Here is a 20,639-nt window from a genome sequence, read left to right on the forward strand (position 1 = left end):
TGTATCTAACTTTATAACCCATAATCGGTTTATCAATTCTATTGTGTTTTTTTTTTTTTTTTGGGGGGGGGGGGGGGGAGGGTTTGCAATGTTGGGGTCTGTAATTGGTCAAGAAAGTGTAAGATCCAGTATTAGTAACACTACATTGCCAGCAAGCCCCAAGTTCTCCATTTCAGTGGTGTTGGATGGTTCAGCCATTGAGAGGAGCCACTGGTATTATGGTACGGGGAGGGTACTACACCGGTAATTAAGTGATGCAAGATCACACGGCCATAATGTAAGAGGATATGTGGCAGGGGTCGTTTTACTTTCAAACTAAAATACATTAAACATGACCATTTTCTTGTGGTTATTTTGTAAACCATGTATTAGGCCACCACTCACTTTATGTTTTCTTATCCCAAAATCAATATTCCAAGATGGCGACCCTCCCTGTTTGGCCTGCCCTGACGTAACTTCCGCCACGGACCAAGGTCTTCGTACATCTTCCCACATCACCATCGACCCTCAGGCAAAAGACAACACTGATCGTAGTCCGTCTGTGAACTGCTCTCACACATCCAGTGATATCTTCCAGTTTGGAGATACCAATGTTATCTGTAATGCTACGGATGAATCAGGAAACATTGGGACGTGTACGTTCGTGGTTACAGTGCAAGGTATGATCAAATAGATACCAGCTAATATCCTCCTTTAATAGTATGATACAACTTTTAATCTTGTGGGTTCGTTCATGTACTAAATAAGTAAGCAAAACAAGGCAGTTGAACTTCATATTAATTTAGGATTTTTGCTACGTACACTATAACTCCCATCGTTGTAGTTTGTCTTCTTGTTTTTTCGCAGACAGGGAGCCTCCTATGTGGGAATGCCATGTCCAAACAGCCATCGCGGATCAACGTCAAATTGCTATCAATGCTTTCATCCCATCTGTGTCAGACAACTTAGATCCCGATCCGTCCGTTAACTGCTCTCACACATCCATAGATCTCTCTCATCTCGGAGACACTAGCATCACATGTGAAGCTAAAGATTCTTCTGGAAATATTGCCCCCTGTACTTTTCTGTTTACTGTACAAAGTAAGTATACCATTGCGACCAGGCTTTGTACATTTATCTGTACATGGATATCTACTTATGCTATCATTAATATTTCTATTGATATTATTGATACTGATATTTTTATTTTTACTATTACCTCATGCGTACATACATTTCGTAAATCAGCGCAAATTAACCAACAAATAATCATGATAATAGGCACTATCATCATGATAATAAACCAATTTGATATTTGTGAAATGTTTGTTCTTACCTAACCAATATCTCCATGACGAAAGATGGAGACATCATCAACTATGAATACCAGTATCTTCTTTCTTAAAAGGTCATTTAGTGGCTCGTCATGGATTTTTTAAAACCCTTTACAGCCTATGTGATTCCCCTATTGCTTACCGCTACCCGATGGGGAGCTGATGTTTGACCGAATTTTGGTTGTTTCTTGATTCTTGGGGAGGGGGGGGGGGGGGGTGTAGCTCCCCACTCCCTCATCCCCCATTTCTGCTTCATATGCCAACGTTAATGTTTTTTTTCTTCTCTCTCCCTTTCTTTGGATTTTATATCTACAGCCCCTTGTATAGTTCGTAATCCGTGTATCAATGGTGATTGTAGCTATGAAGGATCAGGACCATCCAAATGTGCCTGCCATGGTGAATACGAGGGCGATCATTGTGATGTCATCCCTGAACCCACTCGTGAGTATTTTTTTCCCCTTAAAATATCGTGTCTATCAAGTAAAGATATAATTGGATGAATTTGTTAAATACCGTTGAATTTTAGTACATGTAAGTGGCTGATTACCTATCGGATGTGGCAGGTTAAATAGTGAGTGCCAGTAAATAACAATAACTTATAAGTCATATTGGTTGTTTCGTTCTAGGTTTGATCGAGGATTTTTTTTCCGGTATGGATGTTCATTATTTTACATTGTTAAATAGTTGCGGTACTTGCCTTACAGATTATAGCCACCCCGTATTAGTGAATTGATATGGGAATGCATTCAATCTGTTTCAAGGGCGATGGCAAACTTAACCTCACGATCTTACTCCTTAGAGCCATGATTTATTCACCAACAGCAATACAGTAATACATTTCATTCAGTGTGTTTACATATACAAGAAGAAAAACATTTGGTTGGTAAAGGGGCCAGATAATAGTACATGTGCTTGTCGAGCCTAACCCTTTAAACAGCTAAACATAGTATGTTGGTACAAATCAGTTTAGAAAACACAACAAAACAAAAGTAATGAATTTTACACTACAATCGATACTTTAACAAATACAAATACCTTAATGTCTTACAATTAACCAAATGATGATGTAAAATATAATTTGAGTACATATGCATATCATCATTTTTGATATTTCATTCGTGATTTGTTCAACAAACCTATTTCTAGACCTTGTTAATCTGACATTAATAGGTAATCTTTTCCAAAACTCACTGCCCACAAAAGATAATGAAAATTGGCCTTGTGTCGTTTTAAATTTTGGAAGACGTAATTGTCCACCTCCTTTTTGTTTTGTGGAATAGTCACGGCCAGTCAATAATAATATTAACAATAATAGTAATAATAATAATAGTAATAATAAGTTTGATTGATAAACCGCTCAATACGAAATACCTTCTCTTAGCGCTTTACAGGTATTATTACCCCGGTCATCGAATTCGTTCACGCACATTGTGCACCATCTCCACTCTCTGGTGAATATATATATATATATATACCATAATAGTCACCTTGAGGGTATAATTTATGACAATTACTAACACAAAGGCTTTCGTCATCCTACCAGTTAACCATTTCTCTCCTGGGTATGAAGTGGCAAATGTACATCATGAGATGATGGAGCGGATCCTTATCAAATGATTGGTTGAGAGCGTAAACGTGACTAGGCATTTATTTTGCTGAACACGTAATTTTACTAATGATCCGTCCTTAATAAATGCTAATGACCGGTCATTACTATAATCATGTTATAAACCATCATTTCATGAAACAAATAGTACATCATCTTATAAAAAAAATAATACACATCAATGTCATCATGTTTTCTTCTACACTCGGTACCTTCAAAACAGTCCAAACAACCTCGGCTATAGCCTGGGATTTGTTTGACTGTTCCATAGGTACCTTGTGTGGGTTGTTCTTACTAATATCCTCACTGCTGTGTATTATTTATATATTAATGCCTTGCCAAAAGACAGTAATTCCATATTGTGGATCGAACTCACGACTTTTGAATTTCAAGTCAAGTGCTTAATCCACTCTACTACGACACCTCTAACTCCTGTGATTCTAACTTTTTTAAATACAGTTCCTGTTGAAGTAGCCGGTCATCCTACGAGCCAAACGGTGAATATGAGCACCACCGTAGAGCTCACATGCAGCTTCAACAATGCTGAATCTTACGCGTGGTTCAAAGACGGCCATCGTCTACCCAACAAGACAAATCAAGTCACTCTACCTATACAATCCGTTTCAACAAGTGATATTGGATACTACTTCTGCCGAGGCTTTGGAAAAGAAAGATCTATAGATACGAATAAGGCATCTATCTACATTGAAGGTGAGGTTGAAGAATGTCATGTTTTTGTCTTATCTTTCCACCAATCCGCATGCCCTATATTGCAGGTCCGGAAACCCGTTTCTATTTATACATATATTGACCGGCAGGGTATAACAATATTTGGACCGCTTTGGGGTTATATTTTCCAAAGTGGTTATGTTCACGAGGAAAACTTTAGATCCCTCGCGGTCTGAAAACATATATTACATCCCCATCCAGTTAATATCAGTCAGATAGCCTCGATTTTAATTTGTTATACAACGATGGTTATTGAAAACAAAATAAAAAAATCACAATATAGTGTGTATACATTCTTTTCCGAAGACCTACTTGGTGTATCTTTCATGCGATGTGCACTGAAAGATGGTATATTTTCCCAAGGCAGTTCAACTTGAAAAAGTCGTTTAAAAGGAATAAGAAAAGAGTATAAGCAACAGGTAACACAGATGTTCCGGAAACTACAGTGATCTATACAATTATATTAAGATGCCATGATGAACTTACATGTAATTGAACATTTAATATTCCTTTAATCTTAAGTATGTTGAATTCCTGATATAAATGTAAATATTTGTATACGCCTTAAGCATCTCTAGAGATGGATATGTTGTGCTTCATAAATACTGTTATTATTATTATTATTATACGAACATAATATCTGACGTTTCTCTTGATGCAGGTGTGACCAACATCCAACTTTCTGATTTGAAATTTAATCTCACTTCGAATGATGACCTCTCTGAACAAACTTCCGCCCGCTATCTCGAGATATCACGCAACATCATTAATTATGTAAGTACTAAGAAATATATTTATAGGAAAGATTGAAGACAATTACATGCACACAGACATGACCACCAAACATTGGATCCATGCTTAGAAAGACTTATATTGAAATGTGCCGTAAAACAATGAGGCAATTTTGGTCTCAATCTCTACAATGAACATTGTATACCCTGTGATTACAAATTTAAATGTTTGAAAGATAAAAGGGCTTTGATATTTTGATCAAAGTTTGTGATTATTAAGCTTTATTAGCCTACAACGGTTGGAACATAATTTGAAAATGCTTTAAACTTTTCGCAGTAATACCACTATATCTCCCAAAATTATAACGCCTGTATCCAATCCATTATGTACCTTTTATGTTTACAGTCAAAAGAGAAATAGAAGAAGAAAAAAAATTAAAACAAAATGGTAATACACCATGATATATTTCTTTTTTTATAGGTTCTTAAAGGTCTGACGAATGATACCGCTTTCAAGGATATGTCACCATCGGTGGTATGCAACAATCTCACTCGGCAGGCAGTTGTGATTGCTGACCTGAATGTCTACATCAAGAATTCCAATCTGACTGCATTTGATGAACTAGATCTTGTTAGTCAAGCTTTTGATGGTTTGGCTAACAACTCGAATGGTTTTCTCGATGTCAGCAGTGTAGACATCGAGAACACGGGTAAGAATTAGCCAAGGGTCATCTTCGTTTATTGGAATTCAATATTGACTTCTACTTACATAATAATTACGAAAACATAGATTGCCACAGAATTATTTTACAACGACTGTTAAAGATTACACATAATTGTTGTCTGCATTTACAATTGCCATAGTGGCTCGGAAAAGAACGATGGCATGCCTTTAAAAAAAGTTGTTAGTGAATATATTTTTGCAGGAAGTTTAGAGTCTTAACGATATTGTTTGTATAAACAGACCATTAGGAGAACTCAAAACTGTCTCATTTCATCCAAAATGAACACAGTATTAATACCTTTAGTGCTCGCTCCTTATATATATTTTTTTCTTATATTCATGGAACCCAGCGATCTGTAAGAATATGACATGGACGTCATTGCGTTTTGGACTAATCAGTTTCCTAGAGGGTGAGAACGGAACATGGTTGAGCTCAACTGAAGTATGTCCATTCAACAGAGCAAACGGTAAATTAGAATACTTTTCATTAATACTCCACCTGCCTCTACCTCTCCCTCCAGGAAATTCAAATTTAATTAGTTAATCTGAGTCTAATTGAACGAACGGATCACTCTAAAAGATGTATTCATCTAATGTTCACAGAAGAGATTTGCATGATTATGAACATTAGAGGATTAAAGTCTTTACAGCTTCATATTTGTATTTTCTAATATGTTTTTTCATCATTGTTCATATTATTATCTCAAGACATTTCCCATCAAAATAAGTTATCCAATTTTTATTTCATGAATTTCAATAATAATATGGGGATAGTAAATGTTTGTGAATTTGTTTGACAGCTGACCAACCAATTGGTCGTGCCATATGCGTAGGTGATCTGATTTCACAGAGTACGTGGCGTCCCGATCCCATGGATAACTGTGGAACATTAAGAAATGTCAGTGATTTACTTAGCCAGCTTTCAAAGGTAATTTCAATATTGAGATATCTATTTCAACCATTTCAAGATTATTTTCTGTTTATTAAATTGTCACCACTGAGTCACGAGACCACTCATTATGAGTTATTCGGGATCGAAAGCAATCTAAGTTTATTAATTATTAGACACATCCTAGAACCGACATAACATTAATAACAGCCCCATGAACTAAACAGATGTGAAGCAGAGCATCCAGCGATAAGTTGTTACGCTCAGAAATGAGAACAGCTGGGTTTAATACCTTCTCTGATTGGAGGCAGAGTGTACGTAGGTTGTATTGTGATCAATACATATTTATAGAATAAAGAGGAATCCTGCCATAAAAGTAGAAACCCCCGGTCCTGTAGACAGGAGACTGATGTAAAAACAAAAAAAATGTACTGTATACTATTTATTGTGTTGGAATGACTCTATAGAACAACAATCACAAGCAGACTGATATTTGGATTTCATTTGTTCCTAGGTTATCGTTTCAGATAAGAATGTTCATAAGCTCAGTGAAAATGTCAGTTTGGCGACAAATAACACCGATGATATCGCCTCTGATGACATTTCTTCGATTGCAAATATAATTTCAAATATCAGTGATGTTGCACAAGGGAGCTACAGTAAAAAGGTATGTTTCTTAATTTATAATTAAGTCTCGTGAATGCAACACTTTCACAAAATATTTCCTCTAACTTGTCTCTTTGGTTTTTATTAAATTGTTGTGAAACGTGTCCAGTTAATGCGTACATATAAAGTTATTACGACTCAGTTTGTTTAAAATGTTTTTACTGGCTATTCCGGCTATTACTAAAATAAAGACCATTTGTAGGCCATTCATTGTGAATATTTGAAATTGCCTTTTGTTTGAGATATTGTCAAATCAGACTATCCACATTTTTTATCTCCAATCACTCCTGTGTTCAAATTTTATTTCATGCTAATATATTATGCTACTGCTTTCAAAACATGAACAGTAAGTGAATGTGCTTACTTGATTTTGAATAACAGGTTACTGAATCCATTGTTGCCATAGTGAGTAACATCGCTGAGGTTGACACAGAAACACTTGAATCAGCATCAGCCTCTGTCAGAGATGTCGTTAAAGCATTTGAGAAGCAGATCGACAGGATTAATGTAGTGGAAGGCGGAAATCTTACCATTCAACAACCAAATATTGCTGTGCAGGTACGTAGCAATTTTGATATTCTATGTCGAATAAAACGCCGATTATATCAGTCTTCTCTCCCTTAGCAGGGCATTAAAGACCAATAATTGTCATCAAAAAGTATGTAAGTAACTGTAAATATAGCTGACATCTACCAACACTCCTGAATAAGATATCTGTCAATAACACGTGCAAAGATGAACTTAATTTCCCGATTTTAATATTTCTTGGGTATTTAATTTCAAAGAGGGTTTGGCGCCTTGTAAATCCTGCATATATTCTTATTCATGGCAAAAGCAACGTTCATATTTGACTGTTTTCAAATTGTATTTTTTTCTGAACTTTTCAGGTCCAAAGTGTATCTACCGATGCCATCTCATACGGTCTAGTCCTCTCGTTAACAGGAGACAGCAATTCTGATCTGACGGACTCCGACACCAGCATCCACACTTCAAATGATGAAGCTACACAACCGAATAATATTGCTGTTGTCAACATACCATCTGCCATTTCCTCTGCTTTATCGTCGATATCTGGAGGAAGTGCCAATACTAGCATCTTTGTTCGCGTGATCTTCACTGTCTTTTCCACACCAGCCCTTTTCATTTCTAAATCATTGAAGAACACGAGTGAAGGAACCGACCGATCTGCTAACACACCTGTAATATCACTGAGCATCGGGAACGAGACGATAGCAAATCTGACAGAACCCATCAATTTTACTTTTACCCCGATAAAGGTAGGTCCTAAGGAATGTCTTTTTCGAAGTTTCTGCTCAAAAAGTGGTGCTTTCTCTCATCTTCAAGAATTATTTCCAGTGTTTTATTATTATTTCCGTATCATTCTAAAGTTTTAAAATGGGTAAGAATGTAGCCAATGAGAAGTGTCGAAATTGATCACGTTTGCGTACATTAATTACTTAAGTAAGTCCGTGAGAAAGTATTTAGTTGCGGTGAGTAAACGGAAGGGGGGGGGGGGGGTAATAGACCCTATGATCCAATTGTTCAGGAAATATTTTGCGGCGGCTCAGCCAGCCTAATTTGTGAGAAACTTTTTTTTTTTGGGGGGGGGGGGGGGGAGTGGGCAGGCCCGTCGACCCCCTCCCTCGTGGATCCGCGCCTGCTCTTAACCCATAGCCTGCCATGAGGCTGCATGCACGCTACCTATTGAGTGCCATGTGCGTGCAAGGGCGCTTTCGTAAGAGCAGTTATTGTTCATGCTCATTGGGCTGTGCTGTGTGTTTTGCACTCACCATTCATAGAACCTTCGCGTTAATCAGATTATCTCCAAAACAACCTGGCACAATGGGGTTTAGCCCTGTGGCACGATAAGAGTTAAACATGTATTATTTGTATCGTATGCGATTCTCTTGTAGCTATATCAGACAAGGGCATGCGTTATGTGTTTTTTAACAATAGTTGAACTCCTATAAAAACAACTATAGTCATATGCACTATATTTTATATTTTACTTCCCTTACAAGACTAATCTAACCAATCCGTCGTGTTCATACTGGGATGTTGGCTTTGGTGAGTGGTCTCAAGAAGGGTGTCATCTTATTTCATCATCTGGAATTAGATCACCTGATGATGATAACTGCGATCCTCCTTCTGATGAGAAACAGGAGATCGTTTGTGGATGTAACCATCTCACCAACTTTGCCGTCCTTATGGTAAGATCTTTCTCATCTTTATTTGTCAGAGCACGTTGCCTGAGAATCCCGGGGGATTGCATGTTATCTCTCCCCCATTGGAAATACTTTCATCTTTATTGTTGGAAGCTGCGAAGAATATTTCTTTCCAGGAAGAGACTTCCACATTTAACAAAAGATCCCCGGATTTTGTGGGAAAGGCCCGCTATTGTCCCTCTATACTAAAGCCCTTGTAAACACACAATGTAATCGCGGTCTATTTAAATTTCTATAGTTCTTCTTTAATTTTAGAGAACGTAGCGTCTGATTGAAGTGATTCCACTCTCGCTTATGATCTTCCTTGTTCTCTTCCTTTTCTTGTTTTTTTAATTTCAGGAGTGGATTTTTTGTTGGTGTGGGATTGGGCTTCTCACATGGGGTGTGTCCATCCAAGGCGACAAATTTATGACATCAATCTAAACTAACCTAGAACTCACACATATATGTTGGGTTTTCATATAGCTCTATGTTTTGGTTGAGTGCATATAATGAGCTGGATAATAACATTGGTGATAAATTTATTCTTTTTGTAGGATACTTCCAGAGAGGATGGGCCTTCTGAACAAGCATACGAAGTTCTAACGTACATAGGATGTTGCATTTCAATAGTAAGCCTACTTGTCACCCTTGCAACATATATATCAAATAGGTAAGAGTCTAGTCGAAATTTTTTTTTTAAGGTTATTCATCTCATAAATATCTATACAATTATAGTAAAGCGCCTGGATCATGATTTTACTTCAGATTTATTGTTTAAACACAGATGCGGAATCGTGTTGCGTCAAGAAATAAAACAAGACAAATGCTCCTATGTGCATCCGCCATTAATTCACTATAGGAAAAGGATGTAATTATTCATGACATATTACGATGTAATAAAAATAACATATAAACAATTGTCAACTATATAGATCTACTATAGCCCCAAACTGTAATTGGATTATCTTCCTATTAATACATTGTAGTAATAGTGTCATCATGTTTAGATATTGCAATAGCAAAGCTAAAAATAATAATTTCAGAAATTTACCTCTATGACCATTGACCTTTGACCTACTTACCAAAAATCTTATCATAGTGTCTTCCAATGATGCTACATACTATTACAAAGCTTGAACCCTTTATCTCGAGTGGTTCTTGATAAATTATATCGTGATTGCAAGGCTGGTAGTAGTGTATCCAGAATTTCGGAAATTGACCTCCGTAAACTTCGCCTTTTTGACCTATTAACCCCAAATCTCTAGTGGTTCTTGAGATATCAAGATAACGAGGCCAATACCTGAAATTGCAAAAGTTGACCTCTGTGACCTTTGACCTAGTTACTCCAAAATCTAATCGGATTGTCTTCCTATGGTGATACATATTAACATAAAGTTCATATCCCAGATGGTTCTCGAGAAATTGCAGTAATAAACGAGAAAGTGGTACAGACGAACTGACGGACAAACTGTGCATGCTGCATATTTTGCTATTGCCTTTAAAATCATTAATCTCTAGCACCAACATTTTATTCCTAAATAATAATATATGCACTACATTCATAAATGTATTAATCAAATACAAATTAACTTCATATTTTTGTTAACTGAAAGAGTTCTGAGGGGGAAACAGACCAACCAGATCTTCATTTGCCTGTGCCTGACGTTACTCTGTCTCTACGTATCGTTCATTGTCATGATGTCCCTGGACAGCGCCAAACGTCAATGTCATGTAAAGGCAGGTCCATGCGGGTTCATTACGGCGCTCGTTCACTTCTTCGTTCTATCTTCGATCACGTGGATGGGTGTGGAGGGATACAACACTTATCTCATCATCGTCAAGATCTTTGATACCTACATTCCACAGTTCATGGTCAAAGCTGGTGCCGTTGCTTGGGGTATAACCATTTTAAAAATCATTCTGAGTAGTTTTGTAACTGATCATTACAAAATTATATGTGTTTTTAATGGATACAGAATACAATTTATATATATTTATATATATATATATATATATATATTTATATTTATATAATTAAGAATGATTTATAGAATAAAATACATATGAAATTTACATCAACAACAATAATATTAAATTACCTGCATTTAAAAGAGTTGTATTCAAAGATTGCTATATGCATGCATGATTTCTTCTTCGTGAAAGGCTTTCATCACCATCTTTTACAAAATATGTGACATTTTTTATGATTATCTGAAACGGGAGGGTGAATTTTGCCGACGCTATTGATGCTTAATTTCACAGTATCATGGCTTTACAGCGTACAAGTTTAGGTTGCATGGTCGCATCTGGGGCAGGCCATTTGTGATGTCTACATAATCGTTCAAAACGGTTTTCCATTTAAATAAGATCTGTACATCTGTCGAGTGATCCACAAATTGATCGTTGTACTCTAGAAGGAGAAAAACACAAACGAGGTCTTTATACATCTTATCTGAATGCCTGCATGCCACATGACCCCATTGCTATGTTATCTTAGCGATTGTAATAACAATGACCATCTGCATCCTTTTATTTCACTTTGCTTAAATCACACGATGACGATTGCAAACAGGCATTTTATCTTAATCTCCTTTTAGGGAAAGAACTTAAAACTGTCCAATGACACGTAAAAATATAATTAATCATAATTGTCTTCCCCCCTTTTTTTAATTATTATTTAAGGTATTCCTGCAATGATTGTCATTATAACTGGAGCCATTGCCCAGGACAAATACGCGCACGAAGATCTGTGAGTAGTTTACGAACCCGTTAATGTCATAATCTCCAAACGGAAATATATTTTACAATGTTTTGTGGTATTATAACACGACCAGTTGGGCCTCTCGTGACAAGATAGTGGTTACAAAATAGAGCCATATCAAGACAATAGGACGGAGCATAGTGCTACGACAATTGTTTCTTATATTTATTTTTAAAAAAGTATTGCAGCACATTTGATTTTCATACAGCGTTCCATCTCCTTTTATAAATTTGGCTTCAAAGAGCAATCTCGGTCTTGAATGGTTCGCTTAATTAAAAACTGACATGACATTTATGTTACTTTTGAAACAAAAATACATGCCACAGGATTTGAAATATGAAATATTAAATATGACTGCAGGGCCCTCAGGGAGAACAGTATGAATACTGATGAGGCTACCCTGGGTAAACAAGACATATTATTATTATTATTATTATTATTATTATTATTATTATTATTATTATTATTATTATTATTATTATTATTATTATTATTATTATTATTATTATTATTATTATTATTATTATTATTATTATTATTATTATTATTTCAAATACCTGTGTAGAAATGGCTCAGTCGGTAAAGCCTCTGCCTAAAGTACCAAAATTCGAGTCCAAACCAGGGGGGGGGGGGGATGATTGAAGCTTGCGTGATGTGCTAACGAGCCCTACCCCTATTTCATAGATGCACACTTTGTTTAATTGGAGAACACTCCGTCCATCGGGTTGGATGTTAAATGGTGACCCCTTGTAGAGGCGAGTCACAAACTTTGCAAGTTTAGAACCAACCGCACTATTCGTATCTAAATGGGGGAAACCCCGGTGTAGTGGTCCCCTTCATACTCTCGATTAGATGAGACGAGGGTTACAGTGATTCAGTTTGCTTTTCACCTGCCAGGCACAGGTGATGCTAAATACCAAATAGTTACAAGATTGGGGTGTACCAAAGATTAGTGTATTATTACAATTTGACGCTGGGGGAACGTTTATCTTTCGTAGAATTAGTGTTATATGATTTTCATTTTTCTTTCTACATAATTATATAATTTGTTCTCTCTAATTGGTTCAATTTTAATTTTACTTGACCTCAAGATGTTTTCTCCAACTGTGGGCTCAAATCGGTGGTCTCCTTATTCCCATGACAATCATCATCCTGTTCAACGTCGTCATCTTTGCCCTCGTCGTCCGTCAACTGATGAAGTCTTCTAATGTCGCTGGTCGGGTCAAGAGAGAGGCCAAGGTGGAACGTAGAGAGAGCATCGAACGGGTTCAAAATGCAATCTGTATCCTCCTTCTGCTTGGTCTTACATGGATCACTGGATACTTCCTCATGATTCGAGAATTCAGTCAGGTGCAGTAGAAAAAACAATATCCATAAGAGAAGCATAAATTGATTGCATTTTCTACTGTAAAACTTGTAAAAGTTTATAGTTTAGGCCATGTAAAAAAATATACATGTTTAGCGTCCCCGCCCGCTTCCTTTTGGGGGGCCGCCTCCTACTTTTTTCTTTGTTTTTGGAATTAAATTAAAAAAAAAAAAAAATGTCGGCGGCCATCTGAAAACATAGCCCGACTGTCAGGGAAAATGTACCAAGCGGCCATTTTGAAAGAAAAAAAAAACGAAAAAAAAAGGGCCTCCTCCTACTTATTTTTCGAAAAAACAGGACGCTAAACATTTTTTTTAATTTTTTTTATTTGGCCTTATACAGGAAAGTTTAGAAATATAAAAACTAAAATACATTCATATCATATAATGTGCTCGAGGTTGAGTGTTCGAACAGGGAACCGTTAGAAAGACGTAAAACCGAGTATAAAGACGTAATAATACTTATGTTTCAACCGCCACATTTTCGTAATGATTATCTTTATTCCATGTTATCCCAGGTGATTGAGCCCATCTTCATTGTACTGAACTCATTTCAAGGACTGTTCATCTTCCTGCTCTACTGTGTTCGTAAACCAATGGTTCGTAAGCAGTGGGGACTGACCTGTCTTGCAGCAAGAGTCAGGAGACAAGATGTTACCACATCGAGTAGCGGCACGCATAGCTCTAAGAATACGTCCTCATCAGCAGCGACTGATGTTGTCCTTGTCAGCATGAGCAAGATACCGGAAGAGAAGAACATCGAGGTTTCAATTCATGTAAAGCTTTGAGTGGAAATACTTACCTTTTATGAAGATGATTTTCTACGTCTTCTAATTTCAATTAGGTTTGTGCGATTATAGTTGTTAAGTAATTTTTGTTATGGGAAATGAAATACATCGCAATTGGAACGAAGATACATAAAAATAAACTCTTCAAATATTTTCACCATGTTCAAAGGGATAATAACATGGGTGACTTGCTTTAGTTACCATTTTGACTCAATTAGACTGGGCTATCAATCCAATTGTAAAATTCCCTTTTATAATTTCCATTCGGAAAAAAAAACTTCCATGTATACAACAAAATTTGTAAATCTGAAGTTTAAATAAAAAAGATGACCAACATGTATATATTTCATGATTGAGCGATTCAACAGTGAACATATGATTTATTCAAAAGTGTTCCAGAGTGATTTAGAGAGCATTTCCCCTTAAATACGGATTAAAAAAAAGAAGATATTTAACAAGGAGGAAATCGTTGTTTGACGCGCATTGTGCATTAGGACTGAGGTCTCTATTTTGTTGTTGTTACTATAACTCTATCCCTATAGACCCTATAGAATATATGTAGTATTTAGTAATACCATAGACGGAATGTTTGAGTTCTATAAACTAACATCCGTCCTATAAATATATTACGTAACTTATCAATCCCCAACATATTATTAATTTCTGTAATCTGTATTATCTGTAAGTATTGAAAAGATGGGATAAACTATAATTATGGACTCATTGTTTTAAAACTTGTTATGCTTTTAAGCGACAAAAATATCTTTGACAGTGCGAAGTGTTTTTGGTGTGGTATAAATAGTATGTTTGAGCCCAGAAATTATCCCCAAAGAAATGTACATGCACTAGGCCCATCTTATTAACCTGTACCATTACGTGGGGGAAAATGACTAGATTTAATATTTCACCTTTTGTCTTCACTGAACTTATTAATGGTAAATTATATCGCTAATTGTTAGGTTTTTTTTAATGAATGTTTTCTTGTCCAATATTTCAAAATATGAATTAATGTGCACAGTATAATCATGAGATATTGAAAATGTGATATATGGAATACAGATGCATCAAAAATACTTTGATTTTAATGTTGAATTAACTTGGAAACTATCGTAAGATGCATAGTATATATTCAGTTTAGCGTTTTATATTACAACAATTACCCTCTCCACTATTTCCCACGGGTAACTAATCCTTTGCTAATCACCTCTAATCCCCTTCCTCCTATGATTCACAGACAACAACCCCTGTAATGACCCCCCTTAGAAGATTAATATTAGCTCGAATCCCCCCTGCTATGATTCACAGACAACAACCCCTGTAATGACACCCCTTAGAAGATTAATATCACCTCGAACCCCCTTCCTTCTATGATTCACAGACAACAACCCCTGTAATGACCCCCCTTAGAAGATTAATATCACCTCGAATTCCCCTTCCTCCTATGATTCCCAGACAACAACCCCTGTAATGACCCCCCCCCCCCCTTAGAAGATTAATATAACCTCGAATCCCCCTCCTCCTATGATTCCCAGACAACAACCCCTGTAATGACCCCCCTTAGAAGATTAATATTAGCTCGAATCCCCCTCCTATGATTCCCAGACAACAACCCCTGTAATGACCCCCCTTAAAAGATTAATATCGACTCGAATCCCCCTCCTTCCTATGATTCCCAGACAACAACCCCTGTAATGACCCCCCTTAGAAGATTAATATCACCTCGAATCCCCCTCCTCCTATGATTCACAGACAACAACCCCTGCAATGACCCCCCCCCCTTAGAAGATTGATATTAGCTCGAATCCCCCTCCTCCTATGATTCACAGACCACAACCCCTGCAATGACCCCCCTTAGAAGATTAATATCACCTCGAATCCCCTTCCTCCTATGATTCACAGACAACAACCCCTGTAATGATCCCCCTTAGAAGATTAATATCACCTCGAATCCCCCTCCTCCTATGTTTCACAGACAACAACCCCTGTAATGACCCCCCTTAGAAGATTAATATTAGCTGATTGTATTGCAGGCTATATTCAGGGTCGTAATATTTTTTTTGTGTGCAGTTATTTTAAAGATAGTTATCCTATGGGAGAGAACCGAGACCTTATTTTAAAGATAAGGCTGATCTTGCTTTTGTTCTTTATATCTAATCTTGTATTTTTTTTAATGTGTCCATGACAGTAAATTGATTAATTTAATGGGAAAGGCTAGGGCAAATTATATGTTGTTCCTATCTTCATATGTTGAAGCAAGATTGTTCATGTGCATATAAACAATTATCCTTTATGGACACAATAAAGAAATGAAATGAAATGAAATGAAATGAAATGAAATAATATAATTTTTTTATAATTTATTATATGTATGTACAATATATACAGATGAAATATACAGATACAGTTACCCACGAGATAAGATATAAACAATGTACAGTCAAAGATGTGAAGAATAGACAAAGTAAAGAGTAGATTAAATCAGTAAGAGCTAAGTACAAAGTTTCCAACAAGTGATTTTAACTCTCTAAAGTTAAAGCTTGTTTATAGCTAAAGAATTCCATCTCAGTTTCTGTGAATTACTTTAATCTTAAAATCCACAACCATTCTGCTTTTTCGCAAGTGATAATCATTAAATTTGTCCAGTATTGTATGTAAGTAAAGCAATATTCTTCACTTCTTCAAGACAAAAGGTATATTATTTCAAGTTTTAAATTAATTGATAAAGGTCAGTTATCTCAAGAATGCGATTAATGAGATACTGTATATATAATGTATCAGCATGTGCTTTAAAGGAAATATTACAAATAATTCCCAAAGATTATTTCTGGAGCAGCATAATTTCATCAAGTCTCTTTTGTACTACATTTCGCCATCCAAGAACTATAAAATTCAAACTTGGTAAGATTATAATTTGTTTAAGTTCGTTAATGACTGCAATTTCTCTTGGCAGAGTTCCGCAATGAGTACCTGAAAATCATGTAATTCTTCTTTTCAAATTAAAATTATTTTTATTGGCTTAATCAAATTCGTACTTTTTAAAGTATTTAATGCATTCACAAGCTTAAAAGCAAAGAGAATTAGTGTAAGAACATCTGGAATTCTAAGGTATCATTTTTTATAAACTATTTATAATAGAGGACTAAGGATTTAGCCTTGTTGAACTCCACAGGTAACAGGTTAAGTGAAAGATTTTAATTTGTTTACGGTTGTAAATGTACTCTAACAGTAAGACAACTCTTAAACCAATCTCATGCATTTTGTCTGATGCCAAGGTAAGGAAGTTTGTATAAAGTATTTTATAATTAACGGTATCGAATGTCCTCAAGAAGTCAATGAACAACTCGATGATGTTTTAAGATATTTTAAAGAGAATTATAGATTTTATTCATTGAGAGTTACGATGGCATTTCTGGTATAATGTTTGGCGATAATTGCCTGCAGTTAATTGATCTACTTTAAAAAATAAATAGTGATATTAAACCTCAAGCTATTTTCAACAAAGCTCACTTTTGCTCAAAGACCTCGCAGACCTGCTTGTGTGAATATTAAATATGAGTATATATCAAAGAAAGCCCATCCTACATAGCTACTTCTTTAATATTGTAATTAGTAATGTGCTGTTTCTGTTTGCAGATTGACATTTTTCAAATTAAAATGAAGTCATTTTATCGTCAGTGGTTTTACTTTCTTAAACATTTGGTACAAAAAGCAGAGATAGAGTTTAAGGGTAATTGATGTTTGTAATAAAGTATAAGGCCCGTTTTACGATTATGCGCCACTTTGTCTTAACCTATAGATATCGACATTTCAAAATCACTTTGAAATAATCAAAGTTATGATTTTACTAAGAATGTAATTAAACGGCAAATATAATACCGGGGCTTGATTTGTATCATCATCTTTGGTACTATAATAGTTCATTTGGAGTTTCAAGTAAATGAGACTTCAAATATGACTTCAAAACGTTTCTTGTTTTACACTCCCTCATTTGAGATTTTTAATATAATATTGAGATTAATTGGATTTAAGTGAAAACTTTTTTTTTAACGATAGATAGCAAATCACGTGAGAAGGTTGAAACAACAATCAGGGAACTCGTTGAGCTCGACATCATAGATCCGGTTGAGCATTATACGTCTTACATTATACAGTGCGTCCCAGAAAAAACGAAACCGAGAATTATCGATATTTGATCATAAAATCACAATTATAATTAATACATGACACATATTTAGTTACATCTTAGATCGAATCTTTGATAATGGTAGGGTTATCAAAGTGATCATACACCATGCATTTCAGCTTGGATACAGTCTCTGCTTTGGTCTCCTCACATCCACACAGACTGGTACTCATAGACTCAAGCATCTACAGAGAGACAGAGTGATGAGAGGGAGACATAAAGAGAGAGAGAGAGAGAGAGAGAGAGACAGATACAGAGAGGCCAAAAGAAAGAAAGATAGAATGTGAAATAGTGAGAGAGAGAGAGAGAGAGAGAGAAATTGGGCAAGATAAAAATATGAACAAGTTACTTCTTTTGAAGGAATGAAATATTGGAGAAAAAATGTACGGGTATTTCAAAACATATGTCATTAATATAAAATTAAGGGTTATAAATTGACATTAAGTTAATTCCTTGATCGTGTACTAAAACAGTAGCTAAAAGTGACAACAAACTTGTACATCAGTAAAAAGTGAGTCAGATTAAAAAGATAGATAATGCATGTAGCACATCATGTAAATATTGACTAAAGATAGATACATACATAGATACATGTGATTCACAGCATATGATAAAACAACATTCATTAAAATAAAAGCTCAACTTTTAAAGATTGACCAGGACAAACCCAGAGCATCTCAACTCGACTGAGAGAAACAAAAGAGGTTTGTAGTTAAAGAGAAGTTATTGTAGAGTAGAACAGGTGTATCCCACATTTTAAATTGTCCATGTGCCTTATATACAAAAAGGCCTACAGTATGTACTTCATTTTTCGCTAACAGATCATAGCATGTTTAACCTAATTTGTTCATATTTAATCCAAGGGACGCCTCATTTTCAGCAATTGTTTTACGGCCCACTTTAGGAACAAAGGATGGGGCCATTTCATTTTTATTTGCAGTCATTATAGTAAGATATTAAAATTCATGAGTTTCTATTTTAAAATGAATTGTCAAACCACTCAGCCATCTTGTTTTCACATCTCATTAAGAAGCTAAAAAGAAGCAAATAGGAAAACAAAATTGAGAAAGAAGAGCTGGATTGTCTGACTGATACTCACTATTTATACTGAGCAAACTGTGCTATAAGATGTGAAGCTATATAAAGCAAATATATCATTGTCTTGGTAAACTGAGAAATCAAATTTGTACGGTCTCCCTACATAGAAACATAACAAAAGTCGAATAATAATAATTATGTGAAGAGTATAGAATAAGAGGATACAGAGAAGAAGGTGATTAAAGGGTAAAGAGATGACAAGGAATTGGAAGCACAAGAGGTCGACGGACCTTACACTCTGAACTGATGATATGAGGGGTCTCACATCCTTCCTTCAACCGTTTTGAGAGATGGTATTTCTGGATTACTAGGAAACTTAAATAGGGCATACTGCCCCCAAGGTCCCTGGGGAGCATATACCCTATTTACAAAAACTTAAGATATCCCTTTGCTACATATGATTCCTATAAATTTTGGTTAGAATCTAGCCATGGGAAGAAGATAATATGCAAGTACTGCCACTGAGGAACTTTGGGGGTGCTGCCCCAGGTTCCTCTTTGGGGGGTACGTACCCTATCTGAACGAATTAAGATCTCCCTTGCCGAAGGAGGATTCCTTTCAAGTTTGGTTAAAATCCAGCAATGCATTGTTGAGAAAAAGTTGAAATATCAAATGTTTTAATACGGACGACGGAAGAAGACAAAAAGTGAACATTTACAACTGAAGCTAGCTGACAGGTTTTTTTCCAATTGCCATTAGGGATGCCGCTTTGGTCAGAACGTATTTCCAACAGTCCATACCATCCTGATGAAATTATTCAGCCATTTGAATGTATTATATTGTCTTTGAAATCGTGTTTGCTCATAATCAGATGTGTCTTTCATATTAGATTCCTTCTGAGGGAGAATTGCAGCCAAATAAAGTTTCAACCTTCAGATATACTTGATAATTCTTGGTTTACTTACAGCATTGATGATCTGAGATTGAGATTGAGATTGAAAAGGTTTTTATTGATTGCACTTCGCAGCCAGATGGCTGAATTATGAACAATTTACATTGGCAATGAATTATAATACATACAAATGTGGTTGACATTGTCACAAAGTATAATATACAGTATATAACAAAATTCATAACAAAGTTCATAACTAATATGACTAAGGCAATAACAGGCAAATTAATTCACGTTTAAAATATATTTTGTGAGGTGACACAAGAGTAGGTCAAAGGATGAGCAAGCAGGCCCTTTGCTCTTCAATACACGCTCTCATTCCTATACACGCTCCTACTCTCACTCCCGCACCCCGGACACTTTCATAAACACTCACATTTACACTCCCACACACACTCCCATCCACACTCCCATACACTAGCTAACGGTCCGCTCGCTCATCCCTGGACCTCTCTTTTGTCAAGGAGTGTCGGGTATTTAAAAAAAATAAACAACAAAACAAGTATGCTCCTTCCCGACTTTCGTAAATTGGGGGGAAATAAGCAAATGAATTAAAAACTTGAACACCATTTGATCTGAATTGCCATGTCATGATTGCTACAAAACCTTATCACTATTCAATGTACATTTTAAAAAGATATTACAAGTAATTATGGAAGCATAGAATTTAAAATTTAAAATGCGGAA

The 20,639-nt window shown here is 35.8% G+C and overlaps 1 protein-coding gene across 1 annotated transcript in view; it reads left to right on the forward strand.

The window, feature by feature from the left end:
• Positions 1-16,193, forward strand: part of LOC576840 — a 36,821-nt gene extending 20,628 nt beyond the window's left edge. Inside the window, exons 15-31 of the mRNA XM_030989737.1 lie at positions 420-659; positions 847-1,080; positions 1,629-1,754; positions 3,379-3,630; positions 4,310-4,422; positions 4,861-5,089; positions 5,454-5,570; positions 5,904-6,031; positions 6,507-6,659; positions 7,040-7,216; positions 7,546-7,935; positions 8,680-8,868; positions 9,420-9,535; positions 10,479-10,762; positions 11,548-11,614; positions 12,718-12,976; positions 13,510-16,193. Coding sequence (XP_030845597.1) covers positions 420-659; positions 847-1,080; positions 1,629-1,754; positions 3,379-3,630; positions 4,310-4,422; positions 4,861-5,089; positions 5,454-5,570; positions 5,904-6,031; positions 6,507-6,659; positions 7,040-7,216; positions 7,546-7,935; positions 8,680-8,868; positions 9,420-9,535; positions 10,479-10,762; positions 11,548-11,614; positions 12,718-12,976; positions 13,510-13,779 — 3,344 coding nt within the window. The 3' untranslated portion in view covers positions 13,780-16,193. The remainder of the gene's footprint in view (positions 1-419; positions 660-846; positions 1,081-1,628; positions 1,755-3,378; positions 3,631-4,309; positions 4,423-4,860; positions 5,090-5,453; positions 5,571-5,903; positions 6,032-6,506; positions 6,660-7,039; positions 7,217-7,545; positions 7,936-8,679; positions 8,869-9,419; positions 9,536-10,478; positions 10,763-11,547; positions 11,615-12,717; positions 12,977-13,509) is intronic.
• Positions 16,194-20,639: the final 4,446 nt, after the last annotated feature.

This window comes from Strongylocentrotus purpuratus, unplaced genomic scaffold (genome assembly GCF_000002235.5).
Source record: "Strongylocentrotus purpuratus isolate Spur 01 unplaced genomic scaffold, Spur_5.0 spur5_scaffold_18, whole genome shotgun sequence".
In the NCBI taxonomy this organism is placed as follows: Eukaryota; Metazoa; Echinodermata; class Echinoidea; order Camarodonta; family Strongylocentrotidae; genus Strongylocentrotus; species Strongylocentrotus purpuratus.